General features: G+C 42.2%; 1 protein-coding gene across 2 annotated transcripts in view; it reads left to right on the forward strand.

Moving 5' to 3' along the window:
* Nucleotides 1-5,226: 5,226 nt before the first annotated feature.
* The window catches only part of NKD1 (NKD inhibitor of WNT signaling pathway 1), a 107,314-nt gene continuing 95,709 nt past the window's right edge, over nucleotides 5,227-16,831 (forward strand). For both annotated transcript variants that reach the window (XM_074583101.1, XM_074583102.1), the window contains exons 1-3: nucleotides 5,227-5,486; nucleotides 5,627-5,659; nucleotides 5,937-6,097. In XM_074583101.1, the coding sequence (XP_074439202.1) occupies nucleotides 5,462-5,486; nucleotides 5,627-5,659; nucleotides 5,937-6,097 (219 nt within the window). In that variant the 5' untranslated portion in view covers nucleotides 5,227-5,461. The remainder of the gene's footprint in view (nucleotides 5,487-5,626; nucleotides 5,660-5,936; nucleotides 6,098-16,831) is intronic.

The following is a 16,831-nucleotide window of genomic DNA, read 5'->3' on the forward strand; positions in this document are numbered from 1 at the left end:
TGCTGGGAAAGTCCTGATCCAACTTCCTTAGCTATAGAGGGATACATGGTAGCAAGAGCATTTTACTTATTTTTAGGCATCATCTGTTGTTTTTTTCACGTTTCTACTTTTCTGATGAGCTGAAGTTTGGATTATTGAGTTGGCTATGCAAAGGTTTTGAGGGAAAAGTTGCAGGACAAAACAGGTGACAATTAGGAGTTCACAATCATGAAGCATTTCTAACAGAGAAGTCTTCCAGCTGCACGAAAACTCAAGCCATCGCTGATGGCAGTTGCTGACGTGGACTTTCAGAGTAATAGATTAAGCTGGCATGAGCCTATATCCTCATCATTGTGGATTCTTCCGTTTTAAGGCTTCTTAAGATTCATTTCCCTGCCTACAGTGCAAAGAAGATGTGATACTACATGAAAAGGAGCATTTTAATGGAGGCAGTACAAAGGACACCTTGTTGTCTCCTGGTGGTTCTTGTAGGAAGCAGCTCATCTGCTGAATCACCACTTGTGACCCTGAACTACCAACCCTTAAACCCAAGAGCTATCTCTACGTGATGGGTTTTCTTGGCTTTGAAGAGAGGTGAAAGAGAAAATACTTTGATGATGGAGTATGGAGACATTGTGTTTTAACAGTCCAGGACTATGAAGTTTGCCAGGGTTTTCTCCAGCCAATCATCACAGCCTCTCAGAAGAAGTATAGGGATAATCTTGAAGAAGGCCTGGAAGAATTTCTCATGGTACCTGAGCATGTGCAATATCTGGCACGCTTACACAGAAGGGCAAGTGATGTAGTGAATGTGCTCATTTGTGATAGACATCTTTCTGCTGCACAGACACTGTTTGAACTTGTTGATCAGTCTTTCTTCCCCCCTAGGGTCAGGGCAGTTGCTGACGTCCTAAAAAAAACCAAAGAAAACCTGCGAAGCAAGTAGGTTTGGAGTTGAAAGGATGCCACAGTGCAGACTCATGCCAAAGCTTTGAGGCAATAAGCCAAGGCTGCAAAGTTGCTAAAGCTAGTAGGTGCTGACATGCCAGATTGCAAAAATGCCTGAGGCAAAAGTGCTGAAAAAACTGCCAAGACCATAGGTACCAAAGACAAAGACCCAAAAGCTGAAAGAGTGTCTTGTGACAGGCATCCCATTTGTGTGTCTTGGGAATGAGTGATCAAAGCACTCACATGGTCACCCAAACAAAATTTAAATGTTATTAAAAGGATCAGCCATACCTGCAAGAGCAGGACTGTGACCCTAAATGCATCAGCTGGATAGTAATTGAAGCAATTGTTGAAGAGGTATCGTTGCTGTGGGCAATTATTTGTTGATGGAGTAAAAGGAGACTGATTGGAAGGTAGCTGAAATGGAGGTTGAGTGTAGTTTGTGAGCTCCTTTGTGATTTTGAGAGCGAGGGGGGATTCAAAATTCTGTATCTGCTGGATCCTGGAAACATCAACAGCTGAGATAGATATATTTCAAGATATCCCTGACAATAGTGCTGAGAGCACCAGAAGCATCTTTAGAAACATGCAATTATCTATGTTTTTCCTCTCACAACTGAGCAGCCTTGTCTTAAAAGAATTATGTAAAATATAGACGTAGATTATTTAATGCGGAGGAGGAACAGCAAGTTTGCACTTTACTGCCTCTGCGTGCACAATTTTTTGAGCGTTACATGGTTTTTCCCACTTTAAAAAGCACAGTTCAGCCCTTACTTCTGCTGGAGGAGGTCTAGCACGACCTGCATGCCACTTCCAGGTGAAGGAACAGCAGCCATCTGAGACCTTGGGAGGCCAATGCCAGACTTTTCGTCTTCAGCTGGATGGGAACATGGCAGGAGAGGGGAAGAAAAGGAAGGAGATAACGCTGGAGAACTGGAAAGCAGGGTCCTACCCTTTACCCCATTACCCAGAATCAGTGTGATTCTTTCATCTGTCGTGTGTGTTTGCCCTCCTCCCTCCGGGTATACCATTAGTGTGTAGCATAGTATTTCTACCCTGGCCTCTAAAAAACTGGTTTTAGGACACTTGCTTTCACACAGCCTTATACCATGTTTAGTTATATTTAGATACGTGTTGAATCTGAACCTTTTCAATGCTGGTTTACTTTACCATACGCTAGGCCAGCATTTATTTTTGCCTGCTGTTCTGTAGCTAATATGCAAATATAGAATAAAAAAGACGTGTTGTTTTGGCTGACATCATTGCATAGAAGTACTCCACTCTTTGTCAGGACATCAGAACAACCTTCAGTCATACACACAGGGTTCTTCTCAATCTAACTGATGATGTAACTCTTGCTATCACAAGTATTGTCATTAATTTTACTATGCTATTGAATATTGAAAATTAATTCCCAGAGTGGTCTTAGTCACTTGTTCCTTGGCTAAGATGCATTTATTTCCTATCATCAAATAGTTTATATTGTATCAAGGTTCAAAAGGGCTTTCCGTCCTCTGAAAAAGTAGAGTGTAGTCAGCACTAATGAAAGGGCAATGAATAATACTCTACGTCATGGCTTTCAAACTTTAAGAATTCCACTGGGGTCACCGGGTTGAATTAGAGACCCTTTAATCATTAGTACAGTTTTATGAATGGTGTACTTTACTCTGATATTTTACTAGACGTCACTACTTAACACACTTCTGGCTCCATGGAAGGAAAAACAAAAGGCTTTGTGTGCCTCGAGGTCCCTGTAGTTTTGAAGATCATTATAATTCTACTGAGTCAAATCCTGAGGTCCCTCTTTAGTTGTTATACCATGCTAAATCCTCCTGAAATCAACTGGAATTTGCCTGAGCAAAAATACGCTAAGAATCTCAAGATGTGGCCTTTTAAGAGCAGCTAAAACTTTCTCCCAGGTGGAGGAAGAAATAGCTGCAGTTGTGATTCCCACTCAATGTAATGTAACCAACCAGCTTGTATTTGTGTTACTTGTGTGCCCAAGCACCGCAGTCATGAATCCCCCTCTATGCAGTCACTTACTGACGTTTGGGATTCTTTTGGCAGATTTGCTGTCCTGTGAAAACCTTGGTTTTGCATGGTACGTCATTGACTTATTAAAAAGGGCTTGCTTTAAACTCTAACAAATGTTGCACAGGCGAAAGCAGCACTGCACAACAGTGACTGTGTCAAAAATGCAAGTCCCTTCGTCTCTGTTAACTGGGAGACAAGTGGACCTCTGTAATCCGCTGTGAAAGTGAGGACTTCTTCCCCCGGTCAAATCCATACCATCTGGGGGGCACTTCCATTAAAGTGTTCTCTATTTCTCGTAAACAATGAAGATAAGTGATATCCCAAATAAAACATTTGCTGATGAAGTTAAAAAGGGTATATGCCAAGCTGAGGAGAAAAAAATAATTGGCATTTCAATTTCAAATTTCTTAGTATGCATCAGAGAGTTTTTACACATTTTCACAGTCTAGGTGAGGCTCATGCCCCAAGGAGTCTGCTTCATCTAAATCACTTTCTTCCCCTCTTTCTCCTCCCCAAAACAAGAGGAAATCTTCAAAGGAACAAATATGTCACTTTAAATACACAACACAAAAAATGGGCCAAATAAATTATTAAAATACTTAAGAAAGAGATTCACAAAAGATGCATGTTATTAGCTATTTGACAAGCAATTGATGCTGTTGCAATAGCTGCATTTCACAACTCAAGTGTTTTCTTTGCTAGACAGATAAATAGTTGAAATAATGTGAGAAATGACTTTGCAGTCATCCAAAGAACAATTTGGCTTTAAATGGTTCATTTAATGGCTTTCCACTGGCTGTGCTGCGCAGTCGTTTCATACCAGACCATCACCACATCCATGTGCTTTGGAATTCCTTCTAAAAATGAGCTCCAAGCCTGACCCTCCTCTCCCCATCCCAATTCCCTGCAGAAGTGTTACTACATATGCTTTGAATCTTTTTTTCAGATGAGCTCCCAAGTCTAACTCCTTCCTCCCTGTGCTTGAAACGTATGGATTTGAAAGCACAGATGTGGCCTTGAAGTTTTTTGGACCAGGCCCATCTGGGTCAATCCCTACATAGTTTAACTAGTAGTTTCTTGAGTGAAATTCTCAGAAGCCTTCATTTTTTTCTTGTTCTGAACCTACTACGCACTCCCTTTTATCTCTCCTAGTTGAACTACAAGGATCTCAAGGGAGATGTAATTTTCATAAACAGAAAAATAATGACCAGCCAGAGGAAGGAAACAAATTTGTAATGACTGTGAGAATTGTCTTTATGAAACAGCAAGTTTCCTTTTAGCTTATTCTATATGTAAAAAATACACCATTCATAAACTGGAGAAGAAGGGGAGATTCTCTTTAAATCTCATCTACTCAATCAGTAATTTAAAAAAGCTGATAGAGACTTTGTCCTCCTGCTGCTAACATTTAGAATCTCTGGGAAAGGGTTCTGGATCTGACCCTGAAAACTGCATTTTGGCAGTAGCGGTGACTCCAGTAGGATCACTCGTGCACGCAGAAATGCCCGTGAAAAACAGTTTGCAGGACTAAGTCAATAGAACAACTGCTTTTCCAGACACGCTGGCTTCCTTCGCAGTCAGGATACTGCTAAGTGGGGACACGAGGGGTTCAGCAGCGCTTTGTCGCCGCAGCCGCGTGCCGGGGGCGATGGCAGGCGGTTGGCGGACACCGCAAAAGGCGTGCGGGGCGTCCGGACCCCTTCTGCATCCCCGAAGGGTGGCGGCTGGGAGGGAGAACCTTTCGGCCCGCGTGGAAAAGCTGCTTTTCCGCGAACGGAGGGGGCAGCGCCCCGCGGGCGGTGCAGCCTGCGGAGGGCGGCGGGGCGGCCCCGGGAGCCCCCGGCCGGGCCGGGCCGGGCCGGAGCTGGCGGCGGTTGCGGGAGGGCAGCCCGGGCCAGGCGGCGGCGGCGGCAGCAGCGCGGGGCTCCGCGGGCGGGCCAGGCGGGGGCCGGAGGGCGCAGCGCGGCGCATTGTCTGCCCGGCGCCCCCGGGGCTGCGCGGGGAGCGGAGCGGGGCCGGCCCCGCCGCCCGTGCCCGGCTGGAAGTGAAACGCGCCCTGGCTGCTCCTTTTTTCTTTTTTTTTTTTTTTCTTTCTTTCCTTTTTTTTTTTTTTTTTTTTTGGAGCCTCCAAAAGGCTCACTCTCCCCTTTCATCTGCCGCCGCGGCCCAATGGGAAGGCGGAGGCTGCCTGCAAGTGGTCTAATCTCAATGAGGTGTCAATCATGTTCCCCGGTGGGTGAAGTAAGGTCTTTTGTAACCGCCTCTGTCTTTGGGAAAGAGAGGAGAGAGGAGGAAGACTGGAGCGGAGAGGGGGACGCCGGACCGTGCTGCAGGAGAGGAGCTGAGATTTGATCTCGCTTGTGCGTTTAGCAGGGAGAAGCGGACCACATGGATTTCTAAACACGCTGGGATTTTATACAGCTACAAAAATAATCAACGACCGAACCTGACCCTACTGAAAACAGTCAAATGAATCGTAATTGCAGATCAATGCAGAGAGATGGGGAAACTTCACTCGAAACATGGTTAGTTCCTTTCACTTGCTACTTCCTTTGCCCCTTCCCCTGATTGGGATTTTACTCGGTTTGTTGCTGTGATTTTATACCGGTGTCTAATGATCTTCCTTTATTATTTCCCTCACACACTTTCCTCCGGATCTGCCTAGCTGCCGTTTGTAAACCCCGAGAAAGTCCAGAAGGTAGGGATGTCTCCTCACTGCCACTAACTTTGAACGCCTTCCTTATCCCCGCTCCGGGGGACTGCCCCCGTCCCCCTGCCCTCTCCCCTCAACTTTCCGCCGCGGTTTGCCTGCTGCCTGCCGGTCCCGGTCCCGGTCCCCATCCCCATCCCCCCCCCCCCCCCGCCCTCCTCCGCGGATCCGCGGCCAGCCGTGGCCGGGAGGCAGCGGGGATGGCCGCGGGGGCCGGGCGGGCTCTGCGGGCGGCTCAGCGGCGGCATTGTCTCCTCTTTTCTAGGTGATAGTTTCGCGGTGAACGCCTCTCTGGCTCGCAAAGGGCTGGAGGACTGGATGGTGAAGCAGAAATACTCCGGGGGCAGCAGCAGCGGAGGCAGCAGCTCGGGACTCCCGCAGGGCTGCCAGCACCGGGCTGTTTGCAGGCTCTCCAGCGCCAGCAGGGTATGTCAGCTTCCTCGCTGCCCCCACCCTCCCCCGCCCCTGCTTTTTGAAACGGGGAAAACCAAAAGCTCTTTCTACATCCCTCTCTCCCTCCCAAGGGTCGGTTGTGCAAAGGAAGGGGTTTCTTTGCCCTAATGCTGCTCCAGGGGGCTGCCCCGTGGGTGGTTTTCTTCAGCCTTTTGATGAAGTTAGGAGCTGCAGAGCAAACTTGGGGCTGGTACAAAAAGCCAGAGGAGTAAGGGGACCTGCCTGCTAGCGTCTGGGCAGTACGGTTAGAACAAAACCCTTCACAAACAGGAACAAACAGAGAATCTCTGGGAAAAGCCCAGCACCCTGCCAATGTGCGCAAGCTTGTGAACCCTGATTGGTGCACAACTTTGTCTGTGACATTTTGGCAGAGGAATTCAGGAAAGGAGAAGTCCCCGAAGAGTGTATTGTTATTTATTTGCTCTTTGCTAATAATGTGTGGCCGACTTTCTTCATAAGAGTTACTGCACATGTCACTTGTCCTGGCAGTTACCACACTGGTCACTTTCCACCCTTTCTTTTTCCTCCCGTCCTCCCCTGTAAAGTTGGGCTGGTGGAAGTGTTTGTTTTGGTTTTTTTTTTCAATGTTGTCTCTTTAAACAAAAAGGCATGATGGGAGGTAAACAAACTTAACAGTTCTTAGATATGGTCCTCATAGCGTTTCAGGGTATGATCCGGAGCTTATTGATGTTTACTGAAAGACTCCCATTGACTTCCGTGAGCTTTGGATCAAGCCCTGAAAGCTTCATCAGTGGAAAAGTAACCTGAGAGATGGGGAGATTGGAATCTGTGCTTCCCAGCAAGGAATGTGGCTCTGAAAGCACAAGCAGAGCAGGGCTACCAAACCTCCTGCAGGCTCTTTGCTTTGTTAGCCACCAGTTTTATTGTCAGAAGCCTGGACATGTCTCATGTCTCAGGAAAAATTAACTTGTAGGTGGAGAATCTTCATTTTAGGTGGGGTGTAGAATATGTGTCATGTAGGAAAAGCTAATGATGACTTTTTAGATTCCACCAGTATTATGTTTAGAGGAGAATAAATTGTTTGGGAGTCACTAGAAGTAAGGCGAAGGGAGTAAGATACTGATATTAAGCGTTTGTAATTGATCAGCAGAATCACTTCATGTTCAACTTGCAGGTATGGTCGGTTGAAGTGATTTTTGTTGTGCTTTACTTGGAGACAATGTGTCCAAAGAAAGAAGTTCTTGTTAATAAAGGTACACACATGTATCATACAGATGCAATGAGTAAAAACATGTGCTTTTAATTATTTTTCATTATCCCCATTTTTGTGAGTCAAGCTTTTTAGATACATTTTGTCTTTCATATACGTATTTTCTCGGAAAGAAGCTCAACTCATCAAACTAAACATAGGTTTAAAATACAAGAGTTAAAGGTCCAAAACTCTGACTTTAGCTTTGTGAAATATGTTTTCTTCCACAAAGACAGTTTGCTTTCTGAAAATAGGAAAAAAAAAATCTTTTGTCAAAGATATTTTGCTATTCACAAAGCTCTTCAGTTTTCAGTTCCATGAGGTCTGCTCAGCTGGAATGACAGTAGAACAGTATTTTTCTTCTTACTCAAGGTGTCCTCCTCATGATAGCTCAGCAATTAGCAAGCCATTAACTAAAAATTAGTCTACAGTTTAATACATTATAAAATTGTAAATAGGTTTAAGTATGTTTAAAAGCACTGTTCCCATGAGGCTTTTTACTGTCATCCTGATGGAGCTGTTTCTGAATGTTTGAAAATATTAGCAATTTATTGCCTAATATATTTGGTAGTATGCATCTATAGCCTGCTAATTGATTTAGTTTAATTGTCATCCTGTTACAGGCACACTGTGACAGCTACATTAAAGTTCCTTTAAAATATGAACTTTTGGTAATGTGGAAGGATGCATTTCTAATCCTGCATTGGAACCAGATGTGCCATATGTACAGTCTTTTTGACAAGGATTGTGGAGTCACAGCTATTGACTCCATAACTGAGATTGCATGACCGTTTCTCTTTTGAGATCTCTTTGATCTCTTGTATAATTATACCAAGATACAAAGCAAATTGTAGCCTAACCTCTTGGCTCTTTATTCACCTCAAGATGTAGAAATACCAGTCACTTCTGCTAATAGTTAGTCATATGGGACTGTGTGGGACAGTTTTGTATTCCGCAATAATGTAGTACTGTTGCACTTGAATCAACCAAGGGCTCTTCTCCTTACTACTTCAAAATTCCTCCTAAAATGTTCAATTAGCTTACAAGGCTCTGTGGAATGGTACAGTTTTACTGTGTCACAGCCGAAACTTTGGCTTCTCCTTAAAACGTGTTTTTTCCCCTGAAATAGGTCCTAATTGCCACGCTTGTGACTTATGGCAGAAGGAGTTAGATCAAACACTGATGAAAATAACTGGATGTTTCTCTGAATGCAGATGACTTTTAAAAAAATAATGGTCCTAGAAATAATTTTCCTCCTAGGAATCCTTAACCATAGTTTTGTTGATGGTGGTTTCGTTTGTATGTAGGGCCCTGTTTGGTGAAATCCAGTGTACTTCCAAAGACCTTTTGATGGGAGAGGAGAGCACTTGGTTGCTTCCAAGTCTGAAACATCAAAGCTTTGAATCATTTTGATTAGAACTTGAATGCAATAGTGAAATCTGATTTACGTTGCTCTAGATAAGCCAAAATTTCCGTCTTGGTTGTAGTCGGACGGCTGTTTTCCTCAAGAACAGACACACTGAACTGTTTTGCTGATGTTGGTCATCCAGGGGAGATGACACTGAAGTTCAGGGGGATTCATGTAGCATTTTACAAGAGGAATGAGTGAGTAATACAGGAAAGCAATAAAATTTCTTTTGTACTCCTCTATAGAATGACTGAATTCACAGTAGTTGTGGAGGGGAGGTCTTTACATCAGTTCACTGAGGGAGTGTTTGACACAAGGAGGGTTCAAGAATACAACACTTTTTCTCTTCCTGAACTGAAGTTTTGAGAGTTTCTTAGTTAGAGCAGACTTCCCTCTGCTGACATGTTGTCCATGTCATCTCCTGCCCATTTGTGTCTTCCCCCCTCCAATTAACTGGAAGAACAGTAACTAGTGTCTAGCTCTTGCCAAATGCATCAGTTATCTGAGAAGGATCTCATAGTAAATTGGTGGTGAAGGCATGAGCCAGGGGAAGGGGACTATATCTGAAATATGCACTTCTGGTGTGTATGCAACTTTCTGTTCTGGGCTAGGAGCTCTGATCTCATTAAACCATTGCCACCTGCCCAGCAGGGGCTGCTCTGCTCTAAATGTTTTAATTACTGTGGAGGCTGAGGGCTAGTGCTGCAGCCTTCCACATCATGCAGAATTAAAGAAAAAAGGAATTCTGTTGCATCCATGAAAAGTACGAGGTCCAGAGTCATCTTCTAGTTTCAAAGCTAATTGAAACCACTGGGGCTGTAAATCTGTTAGAGCAAGTGAATACACTTGTTTTACTGCTTTAAGAATGAGTTAACTTGTGCCTGGAAAGGTTTTCTGACATTGTGGATTATCCTGTATAATTCTTAAGTTTAAATTTATTCGGTGTGTTTACTTTTACAGACTATTTTTGGAGATCAACATTGTTTGCAAATATTCATGTATTTATTTATTTAACTGAGAAGTAGTTCTATGCTAGAGGGGAAAATATTAAATATGACACTTGCTTAGTTCAATTTACTTTTATCTTCAAAGCCATAAGAAATTTTACTAGTTTCTTACGCTGTCTCATTGAGATCTGTGCTTGGGATTGGAAAAAAACTCATATTTTTAATTAAATTTCAAATCAGCTCACAGTGAGCCAAGTTGTAAGTGATCATTTTAGGTAAAATAGAAAAGACTTTAGCTTACCACTGCTGCTGGGCTCTTTAGTGCTAGTGATCCTCATGTTCAACCCTAATTGATAGTAATTAGAGTTGAGTATCTGGTCTGGGAATAATACAGTATGAAATGCTGAGGCACATCACTGCTTCGGAGGTGGGGCTTGTTCTCCATTTGTTCTGTGCCTGTAACTGCCAGTGACATTAATGGGCATTCCTTGCATGGCTGAGAGGAGACTACGCCAGTGTCAACTTCACTGCTCCTCCAGCATGAGCTTTCTTCAAAAAAAAAAAGCCCTTCCCAGTCCCCCACTGTTAAATAGCATGTGTGTGTGTGCATATAAAAATACATAGCCTTATGGAAGACACAGCTGGGTAGGTCATCTGTCCAAAATGAAAATAATAAACAGAAAAGAGACTTTTTTTAGTGGTATGTATCTACTATGGCGTAAAGGCTGTTGAAGTGGAAGATTTAATTGTAGCACTACTTTGGGGTCATCTCATGGGTAGAATGACATTTGAAAGACTGCCTTCGTACTGATATGGTGACAAGAGCAATTAAAACTTCCTTGGGTCCTATCTTGTGTGACTGCATGAAGCGATCTTTTAAACGGAAATATTTTGAAGTACATTAATGTCAGTATTGTATAGATAATTATTTGTATTGACTCTGAGGATTAAAAGAAACAACAGACTCAGCAGTGCCAGATATTGGTATGACTAAAAAAAATATTTTGATGCACAAAATATTGTGCATGGCATTTAAAATAAAATTGCCAAACTTTGTACTGAAAGAGAGAGAAGCAGAATCTTATTTAGTGTTGAAATTTGGTGCCAACAAACCAAGATAATTTAATTAGTGGTGCACATAGTATATCTTGACAGCTCTGGTTTGGGAAAATTATAATATGAATATTAACAATCAAAGAGTCTCTGAAAGTATTAGTGCCATGGTGATGAGATTAGTGGATTGGCCAATACTGTAGCAGAAAGCTGGATTCCAAGGGAATTATCCTTGAATGATACCAGTTGGTGCAATTAAAAGCCACAATTCGGTTGCCATATGGAAAGTGTTAGGCATCCTTACATGGTTTCAAAGCTATGTGCCGGAGGTTAAATTGACATATGAAGAAAAGCATAAATTAAATATTTTGTGTTATGAAATTAAAAGTTGACTTTGCTGGAGCCATATGGAGGACGTGGACTGAAGACAGTCTGTATTTCATCAGGGCTTGTTTTATAGGTGTTTCAGATTTAATGTGGTGCACTTTTAATTTGGCATGTTGATTGGAAAGCTGAATGGCCCGTGAAGTTTCTGCAAGCAATCTCGTTAAAGTAACTTTTTTTTGATCTCTAACAACCCTCTTTCTCCCATGCCTCTAAAGTGGAGTTACTTAGGTTGATGTTTGTAAGAAGGAAGCAAATTCTGTGTAGTAGCTGGGTGAAGTCCTCATGTAAGTGATACAAGCCATGTCTGTTGGGCTACTGATAGTCCCCCTTGGCTTAGTGAAACCTTAATTCTTCTGAATGAGAAGGCCTTGCTTATGGAGTAGGTTTTCTTCCATAAATTGGGATGAAAAATAACAACAATATGTTACATTCTTTAATGACTTAAATGTAAATAATTTAGTCCAGGCTTACACTAAAACTTTGCTTATAACAAAAATGGGAAATTTGTAGCACATGATTATCGACATATGGGAATGTTTTTTACAGCAGCATTCATTAACAGAAGGATTTTCTGTAGGTTTTGTGAGATCTGTAATAAGACCCAGGAGGAGCTCGGTAAGTGGCTATTTGTAGGCACCCTTCAGAAGAAGATCTTAGTTGACTTTTATGGTCTCTTTTGAATTGGGTTATGAACAGAGGAAAGAGAAGTCTCTTGAGTATTGAAACTTTGTAAGAGTTTTTCCGAAGTTGGGGAAATAATTGTTCGGTGATGATATTTAAATCAAAATGGAACGTTGCTCTCTGTGCTGCAGATGTTGGCCTTTATAGAAATCCTTGTGGATGGATTTTGCTTCATGAATGTCAGCATCAAAACCTGCTTGGAGAGTAAATAGTAGATGTTGAAATGTACAAAATACTTGAAGTTTGTTTTGTGGTTTGTTTTTTTTTTTTTACTAAACCACTTTTCTAGTTAATATACTAGTTACTCCGAATACTCAGGAGTTTTCACGCTATGTGATATTTATAGATATCTTTACATGGAAAATGAGGTATAGTTTTAGTTCAAAAAATTAATGTGAAGAAATGGTCAAATAGACTTTCTCTGTGAATTTATTTAGTCATATCTGCCAACACTGGCAGCAAAACTAAGCTTGTATTTACTCCTACAGAGTAACTACAGCTATGGGAGACTGAGTTGGACTGTATTCCATTCAAGAATTATTAACCAAGTTCCAAATGCAAAATCTTCATTGTGTCTGATTTCTGAGCCAGCAAAGAGTGTTTGTGTTGGAATATCTCATGACATTTGTCTTGCAGTGGTGGAACGCCAGCGGTGTTAGCTGTGGTGAAAGGGCTGTGCTGGCGCAGATGCTTTTACTACTGCGTAATCTAAGAGAGAGGGGAAATGACTTGTGTAGGTTCAACTATTGCTGTCCTGGTCTCTCTGCAAGGGCTACAGCCATACAGTGCATTTGCTTTTTGTAAACTTCTGGGTTTATTGTCATCAGAGCAATACGGCATATATTTTGCAGAGTAATTTGCAGAGTGGAGATGGCACTTCTGAATGTGAGAGACATCCTTTTTTGAGTTGGCAAGTCCTGAATAGTTAGTGTCTGGCAAATAGACTGCTGTGGACTAGTCTATTGGCTTGTCATGGGAGCCGGCTTTCAAACGGGCTTATATCTGCAAGTAAGTGTTCAGCCAGATTACTTAATACCCATACGTGTGTCTCTCACATGGCCTGATATGTGCCCATCGTATATGAGAAATACTTCTGGTTTACTCCAGAATAGAATTGTTTGAGGAAGGGAACAATGCAGTCTCATGCTGGGAGGTCCTATAATAGCTGTGGAACTGAGTACCACTGATTTAGTTTGTGTAGTGTGGCCTATTGTATGTTATAGGGCAATAAATGATCCTATTGTTTTAGTCTATAAAACTTTTGGTGGAGTAAATCCTTTTGCTCCTCAGAAGACCAGACTGTGGCCACAGGAGACTAAAATGCCATCGGTGCCTGAGAAGTTCCTCAATGGCCAAGAAGAGCCCTGTAAAAATACACCTAAAAGATCCAGCCATGCTGACCTCTTGTCTGGGGTAATGTCAGACCTTGTCGTTCCCTGTCTCAAACCAAGGTCCCCGCCAAAGGTACACAAGAAGTTGTTGTGCCTTAAATCTGAAGCTGTTGTTAATAAACTCAAATTCTTGTTCACAAGACTTATCAGGCAAGCAGTTTTTCTGCTTTTTGTGAAAGCTCCGAGTTTGGTGATTTTCTCCAATAACCCTTCTTGATATGAAAATTCTGTGGAACTCTGAAACTCATTGACTGTGAAAGGGTGACTTGCTTGTACCTTGAAAAGTGCCATCTACCGGTCTTGCTTTCGGTTGTAATAGACTTGAATCCCTTGAGAATGCGGGATCCTCCCTTAAAATGTGGGAGGGGATCAGTTATATTTTGAGCAAAATTTGCATCAGAGAACTTTTAAGGTGCCTGGAATTTTCAGCCCTGTATCCTTGGGCTTCCAACTAACAAATGCTGGCAGTGTGTCTTGCTTTAGCCTGGAGTTGGATTGGCATGTGGTCAGAACAGTCTATGCACTGTCCATCGAGAGAAATACTTTGTGTTTTGCGATTAGGGTGGAATTTAATGCATTTGGGGGCATTACTGTGGCAGCTTTAGAGGGATTAAGTATATTGAGGTTCCTATTAAAGTATAACATTGTGATTCAAGATCTGTGAAAGAAAATCATACGTGGGTGTTTGATCTTGGGGTGCAGCCACGCATGCTGTGAGGCATAAAATAAGGGGATAGACTCAGTAGGGAAGTGACAGAACAAAGTACTGTCTTGCAGGAGAAATGGGATTTGGGAGCAGCCTCGGGTCTTTTGATCCATACTCTGATGCGGATGATGAGTGGTACGGAGGTGACAGATTTGTCTTGGGGGAGGAAGGAGAACGGTGGGTAGTGTGTCGCATTGCCCTTAGAGATAGTTTGCTGTCTGATTCCCCAAAGGTTTGATAGTGGTAGGTAAGGACTAAGCTGCTTCTTGTCCTATCTCAAAAATCTTTTGAAATTCCAGGACAGTTGGTTTCAAGAGAGTTAGGTAGAGAAGGTAGTAGCTGTAAAGCTAAGCCTTATGTGTTAAATGTATATAAAGAACAAATGCCTGTTTGGGGGAGCGGGAATTTTCCCTGAGCATAGAGTGCGCCAGTCCTGAGCTCACAGAATAACAAGCAGTCTCTGTATTGCATAAGATGCTGCGGTTAAGCCTGTATCAGTGTTTCTGTAATAAACTGCTCTTTTTTTTGAAACAATAAATAATAATTTTGCTTGTGAACTTTCCAAGTCTCTCTCTGTTCACATAGCGTACGTGTGTATAAACTACAGACACTCATTCCCCTATAAAGACAGAACATCATAGTCTAGCAAACAGAATATCTGTCATTCCAGCTGAGCAAAGGTCTAAGGCAATAACCCAAAATATCCTGGAAGAAATTCTAAAAAGCATTGAAGAAATCAATCGTCTGATCCTAGAGGAAGGTCTTTGATGTAATCCTGGTAAGTTTATACTGGGAGCCTGCCTATTTCTTTATGGTCAGCCCTAGACTTTCTATATGAAAAGTGGATCAAATAATTTCATACGCTTCTGCTTTAAAAAAAGATGGTTGATAGTTTTCTAAAGTGTACACACTGTTTAAATGTAGATTGTGGCTTTTAGCCGAAGCCCAGGTGGGGAGGAAAGGCTTTTCAAAACAAGTACTTACAGAAAAATAAATAATACTTTGATATTTTTCCCATGGAAAAACTGTGCCTCATTTAGCCATCCCGAATATTTAATTTTATTTTGAGGATAAACTTCATAGGTTATCTCAGTTAAAGCTATTTTTATTTATGCAAAGCTTATGAGCAAGGTCTTGTTCCTGATGTGGATATGTATGTAAAAGGAGTTTTTCAGAATACCATAAATAATTTACTTTTAAAGGTATATTTTTAAACTAACTCAGTGCCGTTAGGTAAGTCTGGCTTTATCTTTTTGAAAAATTCTGCAATATTTCTCTGTTATGTTTTGATGTGAAAGCCCTGCTGTAGTAGAGGGGAAGCTTCTCATTGCTTTCAGTGGTTTTGTATCGGGTTCTCTGCCACATCAGTGGAAGATGAGGGAAGGTTCAAGTGGTGAGACTAATAGTCGTTCTATCTAGCAGCTGCTGGTGGAATGGCAATGTATTTTCCCCGGAAGATGCAGTTTATCTGATCATGTTATGACAGGTTCACAAAAGTTTTTTCCTACTTGTACTGCTACTTAAATTCCCACTTGTAATTAGCAATGTAATTTTGCAGATAGGTTTAAAAAGCATGTTTTCAGAAAGGCTATTTCCACAGCATTGCTTAATACCCATTAAAATACCACATTTTTATTGTATGGAAGTGTTTTTTATCTAATTAGATTGGTTTGCTAAAGTATTGCACCACAGTCTCATTCTCCTTTTTTTTTTTTTTTTTTTTCCCCCTTCTACTCTAAGGCTGTTTTTAATCGTTTATTTATGACCAATAGGAAGCACACAAAATCTCTTAACTCTGGACTAATGCACAGCATAAAGAAGTAAATGAGATCTCTTCCTCCTAAGCTATTGTACAGGGCTTTTCTTTGAAAGGCAGTCAGTCTTGGATTAAAACATAGTGACGTGTATCAAAAAAGAAAGAGAACAACCCCAGCATTTGGAAAGGAAGTATTGTATTCATTGATGCTATACACATTTCCCTGGAATTTGGTCATCAACCTTATGATGGCACACTTTTCCAGATGTGCTGTTTGATTTCTTGTCTTAAAAAAATGCAATTCAGAAAAAAAAAAAAAGAAATCAATTTCTGTGAGAACTGTGTGATGAAAGTCAAAAGCAAGGCACGTTGAAGTAGCACTGTGTCCTTGGACATTTGCTGTTCTCCAGGAGGGCCCAGCTAGAGTGGGGCATGCAGGTGTTCCCCGTGCTTAGTCAGTAAACATACGGGTGCTGTTTAAGCACAGAACAAACCTCTGCTAAAAAAATTTACCCTTAGTCTAAGGCCACCTCTGATTTTCCCCATTTTGGCAAGACAGAAACCGAAGATGCTGCAGTGGGAAGCCCTGTAGATTTGCCAGTAAATGAACAGCAGACAATAGGTAATGTCCTGTGGGAGCAGCAAAAAGGCTGAGGTCCCTTATTATCTCCGCACCGGTAATCTGAGCCTCCTCCTGTGTGTTTCTGATGGCAACAGCTAAAGTCCTGGTCTCCTCAAAAGGATGAGGAGATTTTCACCACCACTGGGGAAAATAGGAAGGCTTGTCAAATACAGAAGACAAGAAAAATGCTAATGTCGTGCCTTTAGGGGTATGTCTGAAGCAAGGAAAGGGTCCTGGCCTACTGTACAGTCAGAGTGTCTCCTGCTATCAGCAGGAGCCCTACCCATAGGCAGGGTGAGGCTTCCTCCTGCCCTGCTCTCAATAGACATGCCATCTATTCAAAATCTGCTGATACTGTGTATCAGTTACAATATCCAGTAGTATCAGGAACGGATAACCAGTTCTGCCTTCAGCTAGAAATATGTACAGAGACTCTTTTCTGAGATGCGTGCCAGTCTGAGACACAGCCCAGGCCAGGGCTAGGATTTGGCTTGAGATTGTGTTGGCGCAGCATACTGGTGCCACTGGGCTGGGTGTTAATAGCTG

The sequence above is a fragment of the Larus michahellis genome, chromosome 4, assembly GCF_964199755.1.
Source record: "Larus michahellis chromosome 4, bLarMic1.1, whole genome shotgun sequence".
Classification (NCBI taxonomy): domain Eukaryota; kingdom Metazoa; phylum Chordata; class Aves; order Charadriiformes; family Laridae; genus Larus; species Larus michahellis.